Raw genomic sequence first — 21,448 nt, 5'->3', positions numbered from 1 at the left:
TGCATGTCATTACCCAGAATCCCCTGCTGCAGTGGAAGCACTGTATGCTGGGAGATAATGGGGAAAAGCAGGGTTGCGTGTGAATGTGCTCACAAGTGGGATTCCTATTGGCTGTCATTTATGTATGCAAATGTGCTCATTTCCCAGATGTGTTTTGACTTCACCAGTTTTTTTCCCACATCATATATAGATGAGTATTTTGAGAGGTGTATAAATCAATAGTTACTCTTCTAAACAAGGCTCTTCCTTGCTGAGTTTCTCTCTCGTAGTTCAGGCGGTGGGACTTTTACTAAGTGAACTTTTCACAAGTTTGATTTTTCGCAACGTTTGCAAATGGAGGTGAAAAGTTTACCCGCTTCTACCTTTGAATGCTGTAGCTTCAAGAAGAAAAGTCTGAGATGGAATAAACTTTTCCTGTTTAATAATCTGCATCGTCTGCATCGAGTTTCGGAAATTCCTGCTGATATTTGATGCAAACACAAGCAGAAAATGTTCCAACCTACCCAAAAAAAAAACCACCTCCTTTTTTCATTTCTACATCATCGTCCTACACTCCAGCGGGTTCAGACTGAGTCTCCATAATGGGGTGCTCATATCTACATTGTACACAGGCTGAAGAGTATCTTAGTGTTAAAAACACCAGCCTTTAATGTGGGGGAAATCAAATCCGAGCATTAGCCCGGCTTGTGACATTGGGAGGGTCACTTTTTCTCACTTTCCCAGGTACCAAAACCCGATTGCAAAGTTCTTTGTTACAGTGACTTATAATGCCTGCAAAATGGTTTGTACAACACTGTGTAATCTGACAGTGATATATATATATATATATATATAAACACACACACACACACACACTATATACATATATACAAGAACCCCAGCTAGCTCAGCCGGAGCAGCTACCGGCACTCCCTACGGAGGTAAATATCACGGGAAGCCGGGGGTCCCTGGAACTGAAATTAATGGGCTTCAGCTCTGCAGACCCCCTGCCTCAATCCTATTTAAAAGCAAAAAAAATAATAATTTTTTTTCTTCAAAATGCGTTGCTTGGAGAGACAGGTAAAAAAAAAATGTTATCTTAACCTCATCAGTGTAATCGGCTGCCTAATAAAGATTTCTCTAAAGTAACTGTTAGAAATGATTATGTTTCCCTTTTCTCTGGGTCAGCTGAAGTTAAGCCTATCGGCTACGTCAGTTTATCTGTTTAGGATAATGATGGCTGCATAATTACTATACAAACGTTGGACAAAACAAACAAAAAAAAAACAACATTGTTCCGCTAGTGTTGAGGTCATCGCCAAAACATTAGGTAAAGATGGTAAAACCCTGCAACGTTTGTGCTTACCACGGGAATGTTGGAAGTTGACAAAATTAGGTAAAAAATGCTACTATTTTGAAAAGGCGTCAGTCAGCCCCATCTAACCCATTTAACATGTGAGATAATGTTCTTAATTTACATTTGTCCTAAAATTGGCAGACCCATTGAGTTAAATATAGGTGATAAACACTATATAAAAAAATATATATATACTGTATATGTATTTATTTTTACTTTTAATGCGCAGTAATCACATAATTTGGAGTGTTTTTACAATCTTTAGCTAATCTCTTTTGTGATAAGACTGTTTGTATAGAAACATTGTCAATCCAGATGTTTTTTTCTTATTTTGTTTTAGTGCAACTAATTACGCTGCCATCATTAGCCACAGCTGTCCTTTTGCCTCCGGAATAAACTAGAAGAAGAAAATAAAAACATATACATTTTTCACAATACACTTATAATAATTTTTAAAAAAATGGCTTCAAAGTAGCAATCTGCCTTTGTTAACCCCCCCTTTATTTACAGGATTGGAACCTGTAGGTTCCCCCTGAGCTGAACTGTGACATACCAGTGCAGTTACCGGTATTACTTCCTGGTATGGTAAGAGGGATTTAAACAGTCTTCCAATAGAAAGCCGCTGATGATGATGTGACGGCTTCCTATTGGCCTGAGATTTGGCAGCCATTTTTATTTCCCCTGGAGGAAAATTAAAACCCAGCAACTTCCCTTGTAAGAATGTCGGGAACCGTTAACCCCCGAATTGGGGGTTAATAAAAGGGGGTGAGGAGGGGGGGAGGAGGGGGTTTGAATCATTCTATGGAGGCTGATTACATTGCTAAGTTGTGTAAATGGATGTTGTATTGCTACGTGGGGCTGCTTATCCCAGCACACATTGTGAAGGAGCCTGCACTGCAGTATTTTCATGCTGAGTTTGGTGGAAACATTTGAAGCTGTCAGAGGACAGGCGGCCTGAACAGCGTTCTGCCTCTGTGCAGTGATTGCGTCTGACATGTGGTAGCAAACACAGGCATTCCCCTTTCCCGCAAGAATCCTAACTGTGTGAGATGCAATGTACACAGTTATTTTATTACGGGTTTCTCTGAGCCGGAGTGGGAAGTTTCCAGCGTCCTGAGTGTTAACGGGTGGCCAAAAGTTAAAGGTTTTTTTGTAGCTGGTGAGATGGTATTTGTATACTATATATACTCGGAGGCGTCAACCCTCAAAGGCCCAGATTAGTGCTGTTTGGGGGGTTCCAGACCACTCAATGGTACTTTAATAGAAAAGTTCTGATTTTTATCAGTGGGTCTCCATTGCAGTCTAGGAGACACTGATACCAAAATGCCATGAGACTGTCTCCAAATCAGTGAGACTCACAGAAGCACAGTGGGTTTGTGTGTGTATCAGTGTGAGTTAGTGTGTCTACATCTGTATCAGTGTGAGTTAGTGTGTCTGTATGTGTCAGTGTGAGTTAGTGTGTCTATATGTGTATCAGTGTGAATTAGTGTGTCTATATGTATCAGTGTGAGTTAGTGTGTCTATATGTGTATCCGTGTGAGTTTGTGTGTCTATACGTGTATCAGTGTGAGTTAGTGTGTCTATATGTGTATCAGTGAGTTAGTGTGAGTTAGTGTGTCTATATGTGTATCAGTGAGTTAGTGTGAGTTAGTGTATCAATGAGTTAGTGTGAGTTAGTGTGTCTATATGTGTATCAGTGTCTATATGTGTACCAGTGTGTCTATATGTGGACCAGTGTGTCTATATGTGGACCAGTGTGTCTATATGTGGACCAGTGTGTCTATATGTGTACCAGTGTGTCTATATGTGTACCAGTGTGTCTATATGTGTATCAGTGTGTCTATGTGTGTACCAGTGTGTCTATATGTGTACCAGTGTGTCTATATGTGTATCAGTGTGTCTATATGTGTACCAGTGTGTCTATATGTGTATCGATGTGTCTATATGTGTATCGGTGTGTCTATATGTGTATCGGTGTGTCTATATGTGTATCGGTGTGTCTATATGGGTATCAGTGTGTCTATATGTGTATCAGTGTGTCTATATGTGTCCCAGTGTGTGATAGTGACTTTGTGCAGTGGCTAACCTCCATTGTTCTTTTCAGGATTGGAACCGCGTGTCCTCCAGAACTGAACCGCTCCATTTTCAGCTCCGGAGACCCCACTGGTTCCCGTGATACCTACTGGTGAAGTTACTGGTGTAGTTACTGGTGTAGTTACTGGTATTCCCTCCTGGTTTTGAATGGAGATTTAAATGGCCGTCCAATAGGAAGCAGCCGCGACCGACGATGCGGCAGCCGAAATTTGGGCGTCATTGTAATTCCCCTGAGAGAGAGTTAAACCCAGTAACTTCACTGGCACCTCGGGTACCGAGAGGTCCCCGAAGCTGAACATAGTGGGTGTTTGACTCAGGGGACCCCCGATTTCCATCCGGTAAAAAAAAAAGGGGGTTAAAAAAAATGAATGGGAGGAACTGCTCCTCTAACCGTTTGAATTTGGGAGGGGTCGTGGTGCCTGAGTGCCATGGTCCCTCTGGCGCGGTGCCGCCATGTGATCGCTTTCAGCAGGGCCAGCATGATGGCGGTGCCCCGTTGTTACAGAGACCCCGCACTCTCTCCCACAACAATTAAACGGGTGGCCGGGGGAGCGTGCCGGCCTCTGTAACTCTCTTACCTTGTCCTTGCGGCATCTCCCCCTGTATGGTCCTGTCATTATAGCGCCCGCCATGTCAATTGGTGCCTAGTTTCCATGCCAACGGGACACAACGGCACCAGGTGGTATCACATTGCCGTGACAACGGGAAACCGCGTTACGCCACGTTGCCGTAACGCTGTGTTGCGCAGGCACGTCACGTGGTGTCCTGTCGTCATGGCAGCGCGGCGCCATTTCACATCGCGGAGCCCTAATGACAGGACCATGCAGGGGGGAGATGCCGGGAAGAGACGAGATGCCGGGAGGAGATGCCGCCAGCCGCCACACGCCTCCAGAGAAGGTAAGCGCCGAGGCCCTGCACATGTCACTGCACCGAGCCCCGCAAACAACCCAGCCGGCCTGGGTTTTCAGTAGCGGTGCCGTGACCGCGGCGGCCATTTTGGAGGAAACGGAAGAGGAAGGATCCTCCTCCGTCTCCTCGCTGGGCAGATGGCGTCCTGTGCTCCATGGGAACGGAGGACGCGATCGAACCCGGGAAAAAACAGCCGCTTTGAGCCTGATGACGTCACCGCGTCATGCGGCTCCCGGAGTGCCATGCCCCACGATGTAGTGACTGCGTCCTGGTGCATTCAGAGGGTTAAAGATCAGCAGATGCTGGCGTTAGAGGTCTGCAGCTGTAAATGGCCCCGTTAACCTCTTTGGTTTCGCAATGCATTGGCGCCCCCGCCCCGGCAGTGCAATGTTTTTTATGAATTCCATCCGCTCTGTTATTGAGCAAAGCATTCTGGGGCCAAAACAACACACAAAACCTTTGGTTAGGAGCCAAGTTCTCTTCTGAAATATCTCCTTTCCTCTGGGGACTTGAGTGGGCACTGCACAAAATAAAATAAACACTGTGTTGCAATAACAATGTTCTAGCGTTTCAGATGATTACAATATTTAACCCCTCTGTTGCTTCGGGGGACTGACAACGCTGTCGAAAAAGTTCACAAAACCCGCAAATATTTCACTAGAACTTTTGGAGCCAAAAGCGGAAGCGAAATGGCCCAAATTGTTCATAATTCACTATTGTTTACTTGTTTCAGGTGGCGAGTTCCGCCACGTTTTCTTAGGCCTGTGAAAAATGTGCCTATCACTACTGCTCTCGTAAAGTTCTTGCAGCTCGCAATAAATATGTTACCGTGTTGATGTGAGATGGCATGTTACTGCAGCGGTGGGCAACATGGTACACATCAAGGACTGCAACTGTGGCCCTTCAGCTCCTAAGAGGGCAGCACATAGTCTTTTGTCATATAACCTCTCCCTATCCTTGCTATCTCTCCATATAACCGCTCCCTATAACTCCTCCTCTCTCCCTATAACTCCAACTCCCCCTATCTCTCCATATAACCGCTCCCTATAACTCCTCCTATCTCTCCATATAACCTCTCCCTATAACTCCTCCTATCTCTCCATATAACCTCTCCCCATAACTCCTCCTATCTCTCCATATAACCGCTCCCTATAACTCCTCCTATCTCCCAGTATAACCACTCCCTATAACTCCTATCTCTCCATATAACCGCTCCCTATAACTCCTCCTCTCTCCCTATAACTCCAACTCCCCCTATCTCTCCATATAACCGCTCCCTATAACTCCTCCTATCTCTCCATATAACCGCTCCCTATAACTCCTCCTATCTCTCCATATAACCGCTCCCTATAACTCCTCCTATCTCTCCATATAACCGCTCCCTATAACTCCAACTCCCCCTATCTCTCCATATAACCGCTCCCTATAACTCCTCCTATCTCTCCATATAACCGCTCCCTATAACTCCTCCTATCTCTCCATATAACCACTCCCTATAACTCCTCCTATCTCTCCATATAACCTCTCCCTATAACTCCTCCTATCTCTCCATATAACCGCTCCCTATAACTCCTCCTATCTCTCCATATAACCGCTCCCTATAACTCCTCCTATCTCTCCATATAACCTCTCCCTATAACTCCTTCTATTTCTCCATATAACCTCTCCCTATAACTCCTCCTATCTCTCCATATAACCTCTCCCTATAACTCCTCCTATCTCTCCATATAACCGCTCCCTATAACTCCTCCTATCTCTCCATATAACCTCTCCCTATAACTCCTCCTATCTCTCCATATAACCGCTCCCTATAACTCCTCCTATCTCTCCATATAACCTCTCCCTATAACTCCTCCTATCTCTCCATATAACCGCTCCCTATAACTCCTCCTATCTCTCCATATAACCTCTCCCTATAACTCCTCCTATCTCTCCCTATAACCTCTCCCTATAACTCCTCCTATCTCTCCCTATAACTCCTCCTATCTCTCCATATAACCGCTCCCTATAACTCCTCCTATCTCTCCATATAACCTCTCCCTATAACTCCTCCTATCTCTCCCTATAACCTCTCCCTATAACTCCTCCTATCTCTCCCTATAACTCCTCCTATCTCTCCATATAACCTCTCCCTATAACTCCTCCTATCTCTCCATATAACCTCTCCCTATAACTCCTCCTATCTCTCCATATAACCGCTCCCTATAACTCCTCCTATCTCTCCATATAACCTCTCCCTATAACTCCTCCTATCTCTCCATATAACCGCTCCCTATAACTCTATTCTATCAAAGGTGGTGGGGAAAAAAACAACAGCAGATTTGTCAAGAAAGAGAAACCCCCATTAAAAGCAATGTGTTTTTTTTTTGTTTCATGTGATAAATCTGATAAACGAGACTTGGATACATTTAGTTATTTGGGAATTATTTTTCCCCGTTCCTCTGATCAGTGGCAAAACTGGGGCAAAAATAGCAGCACCAGATCTGTCAATGATGAAAAATGCAATTGTAATCAATATGGGTCCCTAATTCCACCGAAATCCTCTTTATACCGCTTTCCAAATCGCGAGATGCTAAAGCGCGAGATGTTAAATCAGTCGAAACGAACACAGAAGGGTCTATATATTACATTTCTTTTGCTGAAAAACTCAGGCAAAACCAGTGCAAGAATCGGCAGCAGATTTATCAAAGGGGGAAATCTCATCGCTTTCAATCTGAGTCCTCTCTTTATCAATCTGGTGCTGTGTTTTTAGACTAGCTTTGTAGATAGATAAGATAGACAGATGGGTAAGAGATAGATAGATAGATAGATAGATAGATAGATAGATAGATAGATAGATAGATAGATAGATAGATAGATAGATAACAGATAGTCAGATGGGTGATGGATGAATTGATAGATAGATGATGGTTGGATACAGATTGATAGATAGATATAGATTGATAGATACAGATTGATAGATACATACAGATTGATAGATAGATACATATTGATAGATTGATAACAGATAGTCAGATGGGTGATGGATGGATAGATAGATAGATTCAGATTGATAGATAGTCAGATGAATAATATAAGCTGTTTGGGACACAAACTCCATACCCGTTTAATTACCTGTACCATGTGCTGCACATTACCAGCGCTATATGAGAACAAACTCAATATCACAAACACTGTATGATTCGCAGTGTACAGGAGTGTACACGAGCCTAATTACAGACACAGGGCTGGGACCTATAGTAATTCTTCATGCTTCAAAAAAGCCAAGAGTGCTCCCAACGCAGACAGACGTTACGTGCAAAGGGTTACTAACTGGCGGCCCCTCTGCTGAACCTCTCCTTTCCTTTGCTCCTATTAACATGCATTAACATGTATATAAATACTACATCGCTCAGGTTTATTATCTCCCGTACATCTGCCTTAGAAAAGGCTTCTAGTGTTTCCATGGCTGGTATGAAAATAAAGCCTGGTTGTTTGAACTGGAAGATAACTACACGCCTTGTACGGACGGAGGCAGCAGTCTGAATGGCAGTGGCACAATTAAAACGCCAGGATCGACCTTACTCCTTAGGGAGCCAGATCCTACTCCCGGGACGCGGGCGCTGCTAATCAGGGCGCTGACCTCCGCGTGGCTCCTGCCTAATGTACACACCACACGTTCCCAATCTCCAACCCCAAACATTGACATTTCCCTTGATACTGCGGCTCAGATTGGAAGTGCTTTGGCACTTGGTTCTGTCTCACAATGGCTAAATTCTTATGGCTAAATGGGCTTATTCAGTTAGGGCAGCAGCTGGTGTGATTTTGAGAAGAAAATAAACATTTCCTTGAACTATTTTGATTGGCAAAGGAGGAGCTGGAGCACTGGGATCCGGGTGCCGGGCTATAGAATGTATCCGTGGGCGAGTCCAGGTCCCGAAAACTGGGGGGTGGATTCTGGGTATTACTATATATATATCTCAAAAACAAATACTCTATACCGTTCTGTGGCTAACGAAATGCTTTTATTTGTGCGAGCTTTCGAGATACACTGATCTCTTCTTTGGAATTTGTAACTTTCGCCGGAAGAAGAGATCAGTGTATCTCGAAAGCTCGCACAAATAAAAGCATTTCGTTAGCCACAGAACGGTATAGAGTATTTATTTTTGATTATTAAATTCGGCTAACACGGTACAGATACCTCTACTTCAATATATATATCGTGAGAGTGAGTGAGAGTGAGTGAGAGGTGAAAGTAAGGTGGGGGGAGAGTGTGTGTGTGTGTGTGTGTGTGTGTGTGTGTGTGTGTGTGTGTGTGTGTGTGTGTGTGTGTGTGTGTGTGTGTGTGTGTGTGTGTGTGTGTGTGTGTGTGTGTGTGTGTGTATATGCAGAGAAAGTAAGGTGGGTCGATTTTGTGTTTAACTAGATATGTATTTATAATATATATGTATGTGTATATATTACTGTATGCTCATTTGCATGTCATTTCCCAGAATCCCTTGCTGCAGTGGAAGTGCTGTGTGCTGGGTGATAATGGTGAAAGGCGGGGTTGCAGACCTGTCTAAGACATGCAAATGAGCATACAGGAATATTTCCATTTGATATATATATATAGAAAAGAGAGAGGAGAGAGCGCACGCCCCATAGTATAAAACCGTATATTTAATGATGGGAAAGGAGGGAGGGGGAAGAAAATGACTCACAAGGGTACAAGAATTAAAAGCGTTTTGTGAAATATCACCACCAGCCGGTATCTGCAGTGGGATCAAAAGTCCATCAGTCTCATAGAGATGAAGGGGCAGTGATCCGTCAGGATTTCCAGGCTGCCTCCGATATTCACAGCAAACGTCTCAGGATTCCAGAAAATGTCTCCTGTGCTGGATGGCCGCTTTACTTTTGTGCGCTCGAACCGGCCTGCTTCTGCGCATGCGTAATGACGTAATGTCCATGCGTGATGCGTGATGCGTGACGACGCTCCCTGACGCGTTTCGTCGCATACGGGCGACTTTTTCAAAGGGTGATGAGGAAGGGATGCTGGGATATGTATATATACCCTAATGGTATCCTAGCAACCCCTAAATCCAGCTGATTGTGAGTAAGCTATAGGTGCACACTCAATAAACTAATACATACCGCACTAATGATAAACAGAACTATGAAGAGAAAACAAAAAGGCTAATAATAAACAATTTGTAGTGATCAAATGACTAAGTTGAAAACTATAAATAAATTCATATATATATAACACACACATTTACAAGATCAGTCAAGTGAGTAAAAACATATTAAAATTGGGTAAATAGTATCTAATTAGGTAAATAATGTCTAATACACATAACGACATCACGCACGGACATTATGTCATTACGCATGCGCAGAAGCAGGCCGGTTCGAGCGCGCAACAGTAAAGCGGCCATCCAGCACAGGAGACATTCTCTGGAATCCTGAGACGTTTGCTGTGAATATCGGAGGCAGCCTGGAAATCCTGACGGATCACTGCCCCTTCATCTCTATGAGACTGGTGGACTATTGATCCCACTGCAGATACCGGCTGGTGGTGATATTTCACAAAACGCTTTTCATTCTTGTACCCTTGTGAGTCATTTTCTTCCCCCTCCCTCCTTTCCCATCATTATATATATACGGTTTTATACTATGGGGCGTGCGCTCTCTCCTCTTTTCTGTAGATTCCAATGGATGTGGTTTATCCCTTTTGAGAGCTACCGGAGACCCCCATATCAACATTACCATTGCACCATTTAATGGACATTTTGAAAGGACTGGTTTTTATTTCTTTCCCTTCTCTATTCACAGTTTGATGTTATAATTGGATTTTATTTAGCAATATTCTATTATTATTATATTAGGCACTTGCATATTGATCATATGTTGGTTTATCTTTAGTATTATTTTATTTGATTATTATCACTTAGGCGCTGCTTTATTGTTCTTTTTTGTGTGTCTCATATATATATATATATTCATACGGAGAAAGATCAGTGAAAGTAAGGCGGGTGGATTTTGAGCATAACTAGATTTATATTTATAATATATATGTGGGTGTGTATATATAAAATAAAAATATATGTGGGTGTATATATATATACACAGAGAAAGATCAGTGAAAGTAAGGCACTCCTATAATAACTTTGCCAGGATATCATGGATGTGAAGGTATGTATAGCATAAAAGCAAATTACACAGCGTTGGGAATGAAACGTCTATCACTGTGTAAATAAACTCCACTTATTGAAGTCCAAGTGTGCTGGATCGATTTCGCTTTTATGCTATATATACACAGTGGCGAGAAAAAGTTTGTGAACCGCAAAGATAATTACGGAAATTCCATAGTTTTTCCATGATAACCTTCTTGAATCAAAACCAGTCTTTTCTTAAATATCCAATAGGAATTATATTAACCAATTCCATGTCTTTTTAAACAAAATGATGTATGAATTAGACAAACAATGAGTAATTGTGAGTCAGGGTATGTACAAAAGTAAGTGAAACCCTGATTTTATCAGCTAAATTAAATGGGATAATTAGAATCAGGTGTTTAAATAATCAGGTGTGAGTTTGGGAGGCCCCACCCAATATAAAGATCAGAAACTTTGTGAGTTTGGTCTTCATTATACAGGTGTGTGGAAACAACTCATGCCACGATCAAAAGAAATCTCTGAGGGCCTCAGAAACGCAGTTCTTGATGCTCATCAGTCTAGAAAGGATTACAAAACTATTTCTAAGTATTTGGGGCTCCACCAATCCACTGTCAGACAAATGGAGAAAGTTCAAGACCACAGTCACTATACCCAGGAGCAGTCGTCCTACCAAAATCTCTCCAAGAACAAACCGGCAAATCATTCAGGAAGTCACGAAGAACCCCAGAGTAACATCCAAGGACCTGCAGGCCACTTTCGCCTTGGCTAATGTGAGCGTTCAGGACTCAACTATCAGAAAAAGACTGAACAAGAACGGTGTTCATGGAAGGATAGCCAGGTGGAAACCACTGCTCTCTAAAAAGAACATTGCTGCCCGTTTGAGGTTCGCCAAAGAGCACATACTGTAGATGATCCACAAGACTTCTGGAACAATGTTCTCTGGAGAGACGAGTTAAAGGTAGAACTGTTTGGCCTCAATGAGAAACGTTACATTTGGTGAAAACCAAAACTGCGTTCGAACAGAAGAACCTCATCCCAACCATCAAGCATGGGGGTGGGAGTGTGATGGTTTTCAGCTGCTTTGATGCCTGAGGACCTGGACGGCTTGCCATCATTGATAGAACCATGAATTCTACATTGTATCAGAAGATTCTAGAGGAGAATGTCAGGCCAATAGTCTGTGAGCTGAAGCTGAACCAAAAGTTGGTCATGCAGCAAGACAATGACCATAAACATACAAGCAAATTTACAAAAGAATGCCTGCAGAAGAAGAAATCCCGCGTTTTAGAATGACTTTGTCAAAGTTCTGACCTAAACTCCATCGAAATGTTGTGGCAGGACCTGAAGTGACCTGTCCATACAAGGAAGCCCTCAAATGTCACTGAGTTGAAGCAGTTCTGTAAGGAGGAATGGGCCAAAATTCCTCAAAACCGATGTGAGGGACTGACCAGCAGTTACAGGACACGCGCAGTTGAGCACCACCAGGTACTGAATCTAAAGGGTCACATACTTTCTCACACATGGATATTGAATGTTTAATCATTTGTGGTTAAATAAATGTTGAAAAAGTATCATGTTTTTGTGTCATTTGTTTGATCAGGTTCTCTTTATCTATTATTAGGACTTAGATTAAGATCTAATACCATTTTAGGTTTGAAATATGTGAAATATCACTTGTGAGCACATTCACATCTCAGACAGGTGTTCAACACCTGCTTTCCCATTATCTCTTAGCATACAGTGCTTCCACTGCAGCCAGGGATTCTGGGTAATGACATGCAAATGAGCACACAGTGTCACCTTTCGCCTGGGTTAAAGAAGTGTGAAGCCAGTAAACCATCTTCACACCGATGAGACCGAAAAGGTCGAAAAAGCTGCCTGTGAGCTGGCTCTGTACTTCTTTATACCAGGCTGTGCTGAAAAGCTGTGTAATGCGGCAGGCATAAGCCTATAGGGGTCCGTGTTAAAATTGATTAAGAAGTAAAAAAGTGACACACTGTGTGAGTCCAAATCAGTGAGACTCACAAAGCATTAGTGGGAACCAATTCCTGGCATCTAATTATAAAGACATTCATAGGTCTACGGCAGGGGGGCGCAAACTTTTTTCCCTGTGCCCCCCTGCCGGCGGTTCCCCTCTCTACATAGCAACGTGACCTAAATGACGCCGCGTTGCCATGGTGACGCGTCTATGAAGCCACCGGATCCAAGGTAGGTCTGGTTTACAGAGGCCCTGCAGCTCCCCCGGCACTTAATTTAAATGCCTTCGGAAAGCGCGCCCCTGCAGACAGTCTCGTGCCCCCCCTGGGGGTCGCGCCCCCCACTTTGCGCACCGCTGGTCTATGGTACTACTCAGTATATACAGTATCTAGGGTTGCCAGGTGTCCAGTATTGAACCAGACTGTCCTGTATTTGGACACTGTCTAGTATAAAATTAAAGTTAATACTGGACATGTATGTGTCAGATATTACCTTTCTGGATGTATGTGTATACTGGTGTTACCTCTCTGGACATAGTGACCTGACCAGCTTGTCACGAGCAGGGAGAGAGCAGGGCTGTTGCTAGGGGGCTTGGCTGCTTCCTGCATCCTGATTGGCTGCTGCTGGGTAATGCAACCAATCAGGAGGTGGTGTCAGGAGCCTGGGGGTCGGGGCCAAGTAGAGGACGAAACAGCATGGAGCTTTGAGAGGAGGGGAGGTGTCTCGAGCGAGTCGCACCTTTCACCATTGCTTCCAGTATTTTTGGAGAAGCCACCTGGCAACCCTAACAGTATCCCAGTACTATATACCTTTTGAACAGACAACTTATTCTGGGGTCATTTTCTGCTTTTCCAACTGGACCAGTAAGAGCCCAAAATACCACGAGGGAGTAACCACTAAACACCAGGGACACAGCCAAATCAATGTAACAAGGGAATATTTAGGGATTATAAAACTCCTGTGTTGAAATGGGATCTTTTATTTGCACTGCGACCTCAGCAAGATTGACTTATTTCTGCATCAGACCGTAGGACCCCTTGTGGGAATTGTACAGTATTTACCCGTGAGAAGAGCTACTCTGAATGTAAGAACGAAAGACTGAAATCCAAGAACCGAACTTAAAGGAGCAATTGAAGCGAGCCGTTTAAAGACAAAATGTATTTGTATTTTTTTTACATAGAATTGAAGTAGGGCGTCTCTGGAGCTGAACCCCACTCATTTCAGCTCCGGGGACCCCCCGCTTCCCGAGATACAGACTTCTGAAGGTGGTGCTGGTATCTCGGCAAAGTTTAAAGCTCCCGCGTCATGCTGACCAATAGGAAGCCGAGCCCGATTACGTCACGGCTTCCTATTGGCCCGCGCGTCGCAGAAGCTTTGAAAAGCGGCCATTACTGTACATGAACCCTGCTAGCCACGCGGCTTCTGTCACCTCCTGTGGAGGCAAGTATCTCCTGAAGCAGCGGGTTCCCGGAGCTGAAATGAATGGGGTTCTGCCCCAAAGACCTCCTGCATCAATCTTATGTTGAAATATCAAATGCATTAAAGATTTTCTATACTGTCCCATTTCATAATCCATCATTTTGAATAATCACTTCTGTATGTAATGAGACCTGAGCACATAGTACATGGTAAGAACTGTGAAGGGTGCAGCTAATTGTGTGGAGAGAGATACACTGATTCTGAGAATGTCGGAGGAGATAGATAGGACATTGCTTATAAAGCAAATAATTAGATTCAATATTCGATTGAAAAGAAAAAGAAAAAAAAACCTACGTGTGCAGAGATGGGATGATATGCAGCGCCCAATTCCCCAGAATAACCACATATAGCATCACTTATAAAGCAGAAATGTAGATTGTACATAAGTGATCAGAAACCAGGGTTTGCATCGATAAAAATCGCATGGATAACAAAGTAGAAAAATAGAAAATAGTATTACAAGGTCTATTAACTGAAGTCTTCCGGCTGCAAAAACGGTGCAAAAAAAACAGCATCAGATTTATTAAAGGAAAATGTAACATTGCTTCAATGTGATCCCTACTCTTGGATAAATCTCGTGCCGTTTTATTTATTTTATTTGCCGTTTTTTCCCCAGTTTGTTTAGTAAATAGATTCCTATGTCCCTCCTGCAGCATAGATTTGCAGGCAGCACATAAGCCAATACATATTTGATTTGGGAGCATGTAAAGTATCACGGCGGAACCGTGCAATGACATTGCTTTGGTAGAATCGATTGTGTTTGCACAGATGGGAAAAATACTGAGCGCAAGAATAAAGTGTATATATAGGAAATATCTCACGTGAAGTAGATTTATATTATTGGGAAACTAATAATTAGGAGAGCTACTGTAGCATTGATATGTATACGGCATTGCCTCACCCCTATGACAGAGACTTTTATGGCAACAGTGAGCAGCTCCAATGGACCATGAGAAGGAGACGATATTTCAGGGTTAGTGCCTGGGCAGGTGCACTGGAGGAAGAGGTTTAGTGGAAGCTGGGAGACATAACTGGATAGTTATGGACACGTACAGGTATTCTCAGGCCAGTGTCTTTGCGGCTGGAGGTGTAGCTTAGTGCAGGGGTGGCTCAATTCCAGTCCTCAGCCCCCCCTCCTCCCCCCAACAGGTTAGATTTTCAGGATATCCCTGATTGAGCCATCTGTGCTGAAGCTGGGACAGATTGAGCCACCTGTGCTGAAGTTGGGATATACTGAAAACCTGACCTGTTGGGGGGCTTGAGGACTGGAGTTGAGCCCCCCTCCCCGTCCCCAGCTTAGTGATCACTACTGAGTAAACATGGTTCAAATGCCTGTTTCCACTCTCCTTGTGACCTTGGGCAGATCAGTTTATAACCCTGTGCCTCCAAAATTGGATAGGAAACTCTTTGGTGCATTAAACTGGGGGAAAAAATTCTATGTTCAGTGATAAGTACATCAATGTGAGCACATATATAGGAAAATGATGATTAATATTATTATCATGTTGGTATATCTGCTAATGCATAAGTGTCACAGAGAATAAGTGTCACAGAGAATAAGTGTCACAGTGACTATTGAATTCAATTTGCCATTGATACCTATTAAGCTTCTGATATGATGCCGCCCTGGCAGTCCTCTGTCCTAGTGCCTGTGCTAGTACTCGGAAATGTTTTCACTTAGAATGGGGAACAGTACTACATGACCCTTTTCTCTCCTGTACCCCCTTTTCTCTCCTGTACCCCCACCCATGTTAGTTCCATTACCCACAGGAGAAATCTTTCTCGCCCTCTGCTGGGAGATATGGGACATAGACAGGAACCGGCATACCAATGTGTCGTGGATCTCTCCCTAAGTATATGAAGTCATGGATAAAGCATATTTTGGTTATGCTCAGAATTTAGCATTTCATTAGACTTCCCTAAGTTCGAAGCCATGTTATCAAGACGGCTCTAATTAGCGCTTAACTAACCTAGCTCTAATTACTAAGACGCCTGGCTTAGTTCTGTGTTGAACCGATGACCTGGCTCCTTGGGGCTGTGTGTTTATTTTAAGTGGAGGGTTCCCGAATATTATCTGCTAGTCGTAAACCAAGTATATAGAAAGATTTCTTGCCAAGTGGGATAGATATTATAACGTCCATCATTAAATATATCAAGATCGTTATTTACTAACGTATCCCGGCTGCAAAGTCTGTGCAAAAGAATTGCACCTGATTTATCAAAGGGAAAACTCCCATTACTGTCAATGGGATTCCTTTTCTTTGATGAATATGGCTCTGTTTCTTGCCCTGGGTTTGTCCTATCTTTGTAGCCAGGAGACTTTAGTAAATTAGACCCCTATATGTCTTTAATAAATAAAGACAATAGTTTTAGGGCTATACTTACTAAACAATGCTACTCCATTAGATACCTTCTGGCAATGCTTCGTAAGTATGTCCCTTTACAGACCATAGAAGTTAATGTGCCGGAATGTGTTTTCCATCATAGAAAGTGTCTTACGAAGTAGCTCTTCATAATAAATATGGTCCCCAATATTATGAACAATGCTGATTTGCACTGGGGTTGTTTGAATGTGAACTTTACCATGATTTTCTTGAGATCAAAGCATTAAAAAGGTTTCTTCTTTTCAATTCTAGGAGCAACGGATCTAAGCCCCTTCTCAGACCCACGACAGTTTGACCGCTCCTTCTCCACTCTCCCTTCACTCACCGAGTCCAGATTTTCTGATCCTCGTATGCATTATCCAGGCGCCATGTCCTCTGCCTTCTCCTATACTGCCTCCCCCTCAACGACTGGGATTGGCGGCATAAGCATGACAGGGATGCCAACCACCACTCGTTTCCATCACACTTACCTTCCCCCACCGTACCCTGGATCATCTCAAAACCAAAGCGGACCTTTTCAGACCAACGCATCTCCGTACCATTTGTACTACGGCACGTCGTCGGGCTCCTATCAGTTTTCCATGGTAGCAGGTGAGCGTTCGCCAACCAGAATGCTCTCCTCTTGCACCAGTATGGCAGCAGGGAACAACTTGATGAACCCTAACTTGGCAAACCAAAACGACGGAGTGGATGCTGATGGCAGCCATAGCAATTCACCTACAACCATGACCACCACTGGTAGAATGGATGAGTCTGTCTGGAGACCCTACTGAAAGCCTTGATTACAGCCATATGTCATTAGTTATGAACCTTTTGCTGCTGGAAGAGTCTTTAATGGAGACTGTTCCAGCAGCAACAGTGTTCACAGATAGATGTATGCTATTATTCCTAGTGAATGGTACATATTATGCGTACAGTGAAATAATAACCAAAGAAATTAAGCCTAACAAGGTCATAATAACCAATGTATTAAAGAATGACTTCAGTTGAGTTAAACAGAAAGAATATCCATTGACACACATTTACTACGATGGATGGTGAAAACAGAGCCTTCTTTTGGTTTAGAAAGAATGATCTCCTTTACATGTCAGCATTATCATCTCAACACGAAGCCTAAATTGCCTGTCAAGAACAAGGATCTAAGGATTGAGTATTGCAGAACACATGCCCGAATGTGACTGTACAGAACTGAAAGCTACTCCAGATGTGCATATCATGTATATGTTAATGAGTCTTTTGTTTACAGCAAAGTAATATGCATTTCTTCTTCTTCTTCTTGCATAATAGCTGTTCAGCTGTCCTTGCTTCAGAACCAGTGTCCTATCAGCTGGTCTGATTTGTAAGATAAACTATTTCATGAGCTGAACATTACAATTTGCTATTATAGCCTTTTTTTTATGCAGCACGATGGATCATTTTGAGTACGATGTGCACTCAAAGACTGGTACTGGTAGCTACAAAGGGAAATGTTACTGATCTATTATAGCCATTATAATTATTTCTTTGTCTTAAATACAACGGCAGCCCCGGGGATTTGAGTATTTAATTTATAGTTCGGTTCCATTTTACAGAAAGATTGGACCAAGTTAAGTATAGAATATATTTCTCTTTGCAGAGTATTTATTTGTTTTTATATGTCAGTGTGACAATGAATTCAATCTTAAGCAGGCTATTTGCACAATAAATGCATAACCAGAGCTTTCCTTACCTCCCTTGCACTATCTCCTGTAGCTTCTTAAATTATCAGAAGAAGGTACTGTATATCTTGCTTCCACACAATGATTTTTTTTTAATGGTTTTTAATAGAGATTTTTGGGGGTGGATTTGGACCCGCCTTGGATCGGAGATCCCTTTAGTCCATGGATCAGTCTCAAAAAGGCCAACCCGCCTTTTCTTTTCTATCCCTGACAACCCACATGGCAGATGAATAGTCCGCGGTCGGATTGTAATGAACCCATACTCAGATTAAATCGGAGAGGGGGGGAGAGAGGGAAGATAGCGGGAGAGAGGGGAGCGAATGCAGATTTGTAACAATCCGCGGTGCGGTGCGCATTTTGGATCCAATAAGGATTCTGAGTGCGCATTTTTAAAAATCCACCCGGATTGTATCCAATGTCCGATTCGGATTAATCCTCTCGGTTTGTTTAATACCCAATCCGCAGACGGGCTTTTAACCCAGGGGAAAGGATTTTGAAGGGGAAGCCTGGGAAATTCCAGGGAACGGATTTTGACAGTTCCACCCTACTCTAGTTTTTAAGCGTAATCAAATATTTAGGCCACCAGACTCCCGGCACTCAAAAAGCTAATGTGTGGATTTCAGTTACCGTCTTCAGCGCTAGGAATGTGTGAATCTGGGGCCGTGCTAATTCAGCATATGGTCGATGGGCGTCTTCAGAGTTGACATACTTGCTGATTTCTTCCAAGGAAATTTTATTGGAAATGAAGATTGATACATTGTAGGGGTTGTTGTCCTAAAGTTATGGTAATATAGCTGATTATGGACTGTCAGTACACTGGGCACACCCTCCCCACCCCCTCTCCCTTTATAAACCCTTTAGTTTTTCTGACGGGGGAATTCTCTCTCTCTCTGGAGATATTTAACTCCTTAGCTGCCTACAAAGCATCACGAAGGAGTTTAAAGATGGAAACCATATATTAATATATTGCGTGTTTGCTTTGTAAAAGCAAACCTGTTAAATTCTATTTGATTACAAAAAACAACACAAAAAAAACTCGCTTTGCACTATTTTTGCTTTTTTTTTTTTTTTTAAATAAAAAAATGTTACCGGTTGCCTTGATTTTTTTATCTATGCACTCAAATGTTTTAAATAATATTGTTAAGGGTTATTTTCTTATTTTTGCTGAAAAGTCTCAATGTACCAAATGCAGGAACAATCATACTCTTTGTAAAAGCACAACCAATGTATTAAAGGTGCAATCCCCTCTAATAAGTAATAAAAGGACGTTCTATGAACGGGGATCCCTCTTTACTCCCGCGGGCCCAATTCCATGAAGCTCTCCAAGAGGGAGAAAAGCCCTGTGAGAAATCCCAGCTGCCTGGCATAGGCTAGCATGGCACTAGAATCAGATGACGCTTTAATTCTAGTCTGATGATGTCACTGCCATCACTTGGAAAGCAGAAGCCTGTAAAGTGAGGATGTGCAAAGCAAGGGATTCTGGGAGATTAAATAGCAGCCACAGAGCCGCCCTGGTACAGAGTAATCCTTCCAATTACAAGTTGTATACATTGGAATTTGGGGGAAATATTTCGGGAGGTGCTTGTTATTGTCAAAGTCTCACTGGTGGAATTCAATACTTTTTCATCAAAAAGCATTTTTGGGGTCTAAAACGTCAATAACTCACTTATGGGTCCAAGAAAGCTCAAATCTGTGGAACATGATTGACTCAGTACTGATTTGGGGTGGAATTGCACCTTTAAGGTACATATTATTGTTCATAATATCACAATTTGTAAAAAAAAAAAATACTATATATATATATATTTATATAGACAAATGGAGACCAGGGGATCCTGATAGCCAAAAAGAGACAGCACACTGCCCTGAGGAAGGTCCCGTTGGGAGGACCGAAACGTTGGCGGCCTTGTGTTACTGAATACACTTTTTTGATACCATACCTGCAGTGTGCTGTCTCTTTTTGGCTATCAGGATCCCCTGGTCTCCATTTGTCTACATACTCTCTATGGGACAAGCATCTGCCTCCTGCTACAAAACCGTGAGTGCTAATCTCCATACCTAACTATATATTTATATATATATATTACAGCTCAACCCCCTTATAACACAGTGCTTGGGGTCCAAAGAATCACATCGCGATATAAGCGGATCGCGTTAGAAATAATGCACAAGTGTACGCATTGTACAATAAAGTATTTAAGATACCAATAACCGTGTTTAAAGTATTCATAAATACGAAAAATGGGAGCCACGCTTACATCGCGTTATAAGCGGATTCGCGCTGTAACGGATCTCGTTATACCGGGGTTGAGCTGTATATATATATATATTTAAAAAAATTGTATAGTACAGGGTTGGCCAACTCCAGTCTTCAAGTCCACCAACAGGTCAGGTTTTCAGGATATACCTGCTTCAGCACAAGGTGGCTCAATCAGTGGCTCGGTCATTATGACGGAGCCACCGGTGCCGAAACAAGGACCTGTTGGTGGCCTCTGAGGACTGGAGTTGGTCACCTCTGGTATAGTATGTCAATGGTATACATTAAATAACACCTCCTGGTAACAGTATAAAGCAGCTTTCAGTTGCAAAATGGATCCAAAAAGATATCCCAGTGGCAAAATCATCCACCGCCTATTTGCGATGATTCCATTTTGAAGCCAAAAGCCGCTTAGCAGTGTTAGCCCTGAACTGCACAGAAGCCTTTGCCTCCCAGTGAATTAGAAATACAGCCTCCTGTAAAAACACTGCCCCGTGATTACCACATACGTTGAGATGTAGACATTCTACTGGTGTAACATTTCTTTCTGTCAGGACATTTCTTTTTAAAACCTTTGTGCTTTATAAATTGTAAATATTGCTTATTAACTATTAGATGAAATTATCAAAAAAAAATGTAATGAATTTTAATGAAATCAATGACTAAGTGAAATAAATATGTGGGTCGAAGTTGAAAAATCTTTTGGAAAGTGTAATCTTATTTTTGCACGTGTGTGTGTGTATATAAATTATTTAAGTTATAGTGGGTGAGAAGGGCAACAAAAAACCTCCACCGTTAGCATATAGCCAGTAAATAATATCACTTGTGAGCATGTTCACATGTCTTAGACAGGTCTGCAGCCCTGCCTTTCAACCATTATCACCAAACATACAGTGCTCGCACTGCAGCAAGGTATTCTGGGAAATGACATGCAAATGGACACAATGTGCCACCTTTTGCCTGAAATCCATTTTTACATGGAACCCTTATAAGCAAATGCTCTGCTGTTCACACAGCTTCTAAGCCCAACATGGGATTAGATGCAAAGCCAGTCAAACCACTCACAGACGTGTGTGTGTGTGTGTGTGTGTGTGTGTGTGTGTGTGTGTGTGTGTGTGTGTGTGTGTGTGTGTGTGTGTGTGTGTGTGTGTGTGTGTGTGTGTTATAGATCTGTACTA

At 42.6% G+C, this 21,448-nt stretch overlaps 1 protein-coding gene across 1 annotated transcript in view; it reads left to right on the top strand.

The window, feature by feature from the left end:
• The window catches only part of RUNX3 (RUNX family transcription factor 3), a 99,661-nt gene extending 78,691 nt beyond the window's left edge, over nucleotides 1-20,970 (top strand). Inside the window, exon 5 of the mRNA XM_075603730.1 lies at nucleotides 16,569-20,970. Within this exon, the coding sequence (XP_075459845.1) occupies nucleotides 16,569-17,089 (521 nt within the window). The 3' untranslated portion in view covers nucleotides 17,090-20,970. The remainder of the gene's footprint in view (nucleotides 1-16,568) is intronic.
• Nucleotides 20,971-21,448: the final 478 nt, after the last annotated feature.

Source organism: Ascaphus truei, chromosome 6, assembly GCF_040206685.1.
Source record: "Ascaphus truei isolate aAscTru1 chromosome 6, aAscTru1.hap1, whole genome shotgun sequence".
Taxonomy (NCBI): Eukaryota; Metazoa; Chordata; class Amphibia; order Anura; family Ascaphidae; genus Ascaphus; species Ascaphus truei.
Note: the sequence above shows the minus strand (reverse complement) of the source record. Positions and strands in the feature narration are given on the sequence as shown.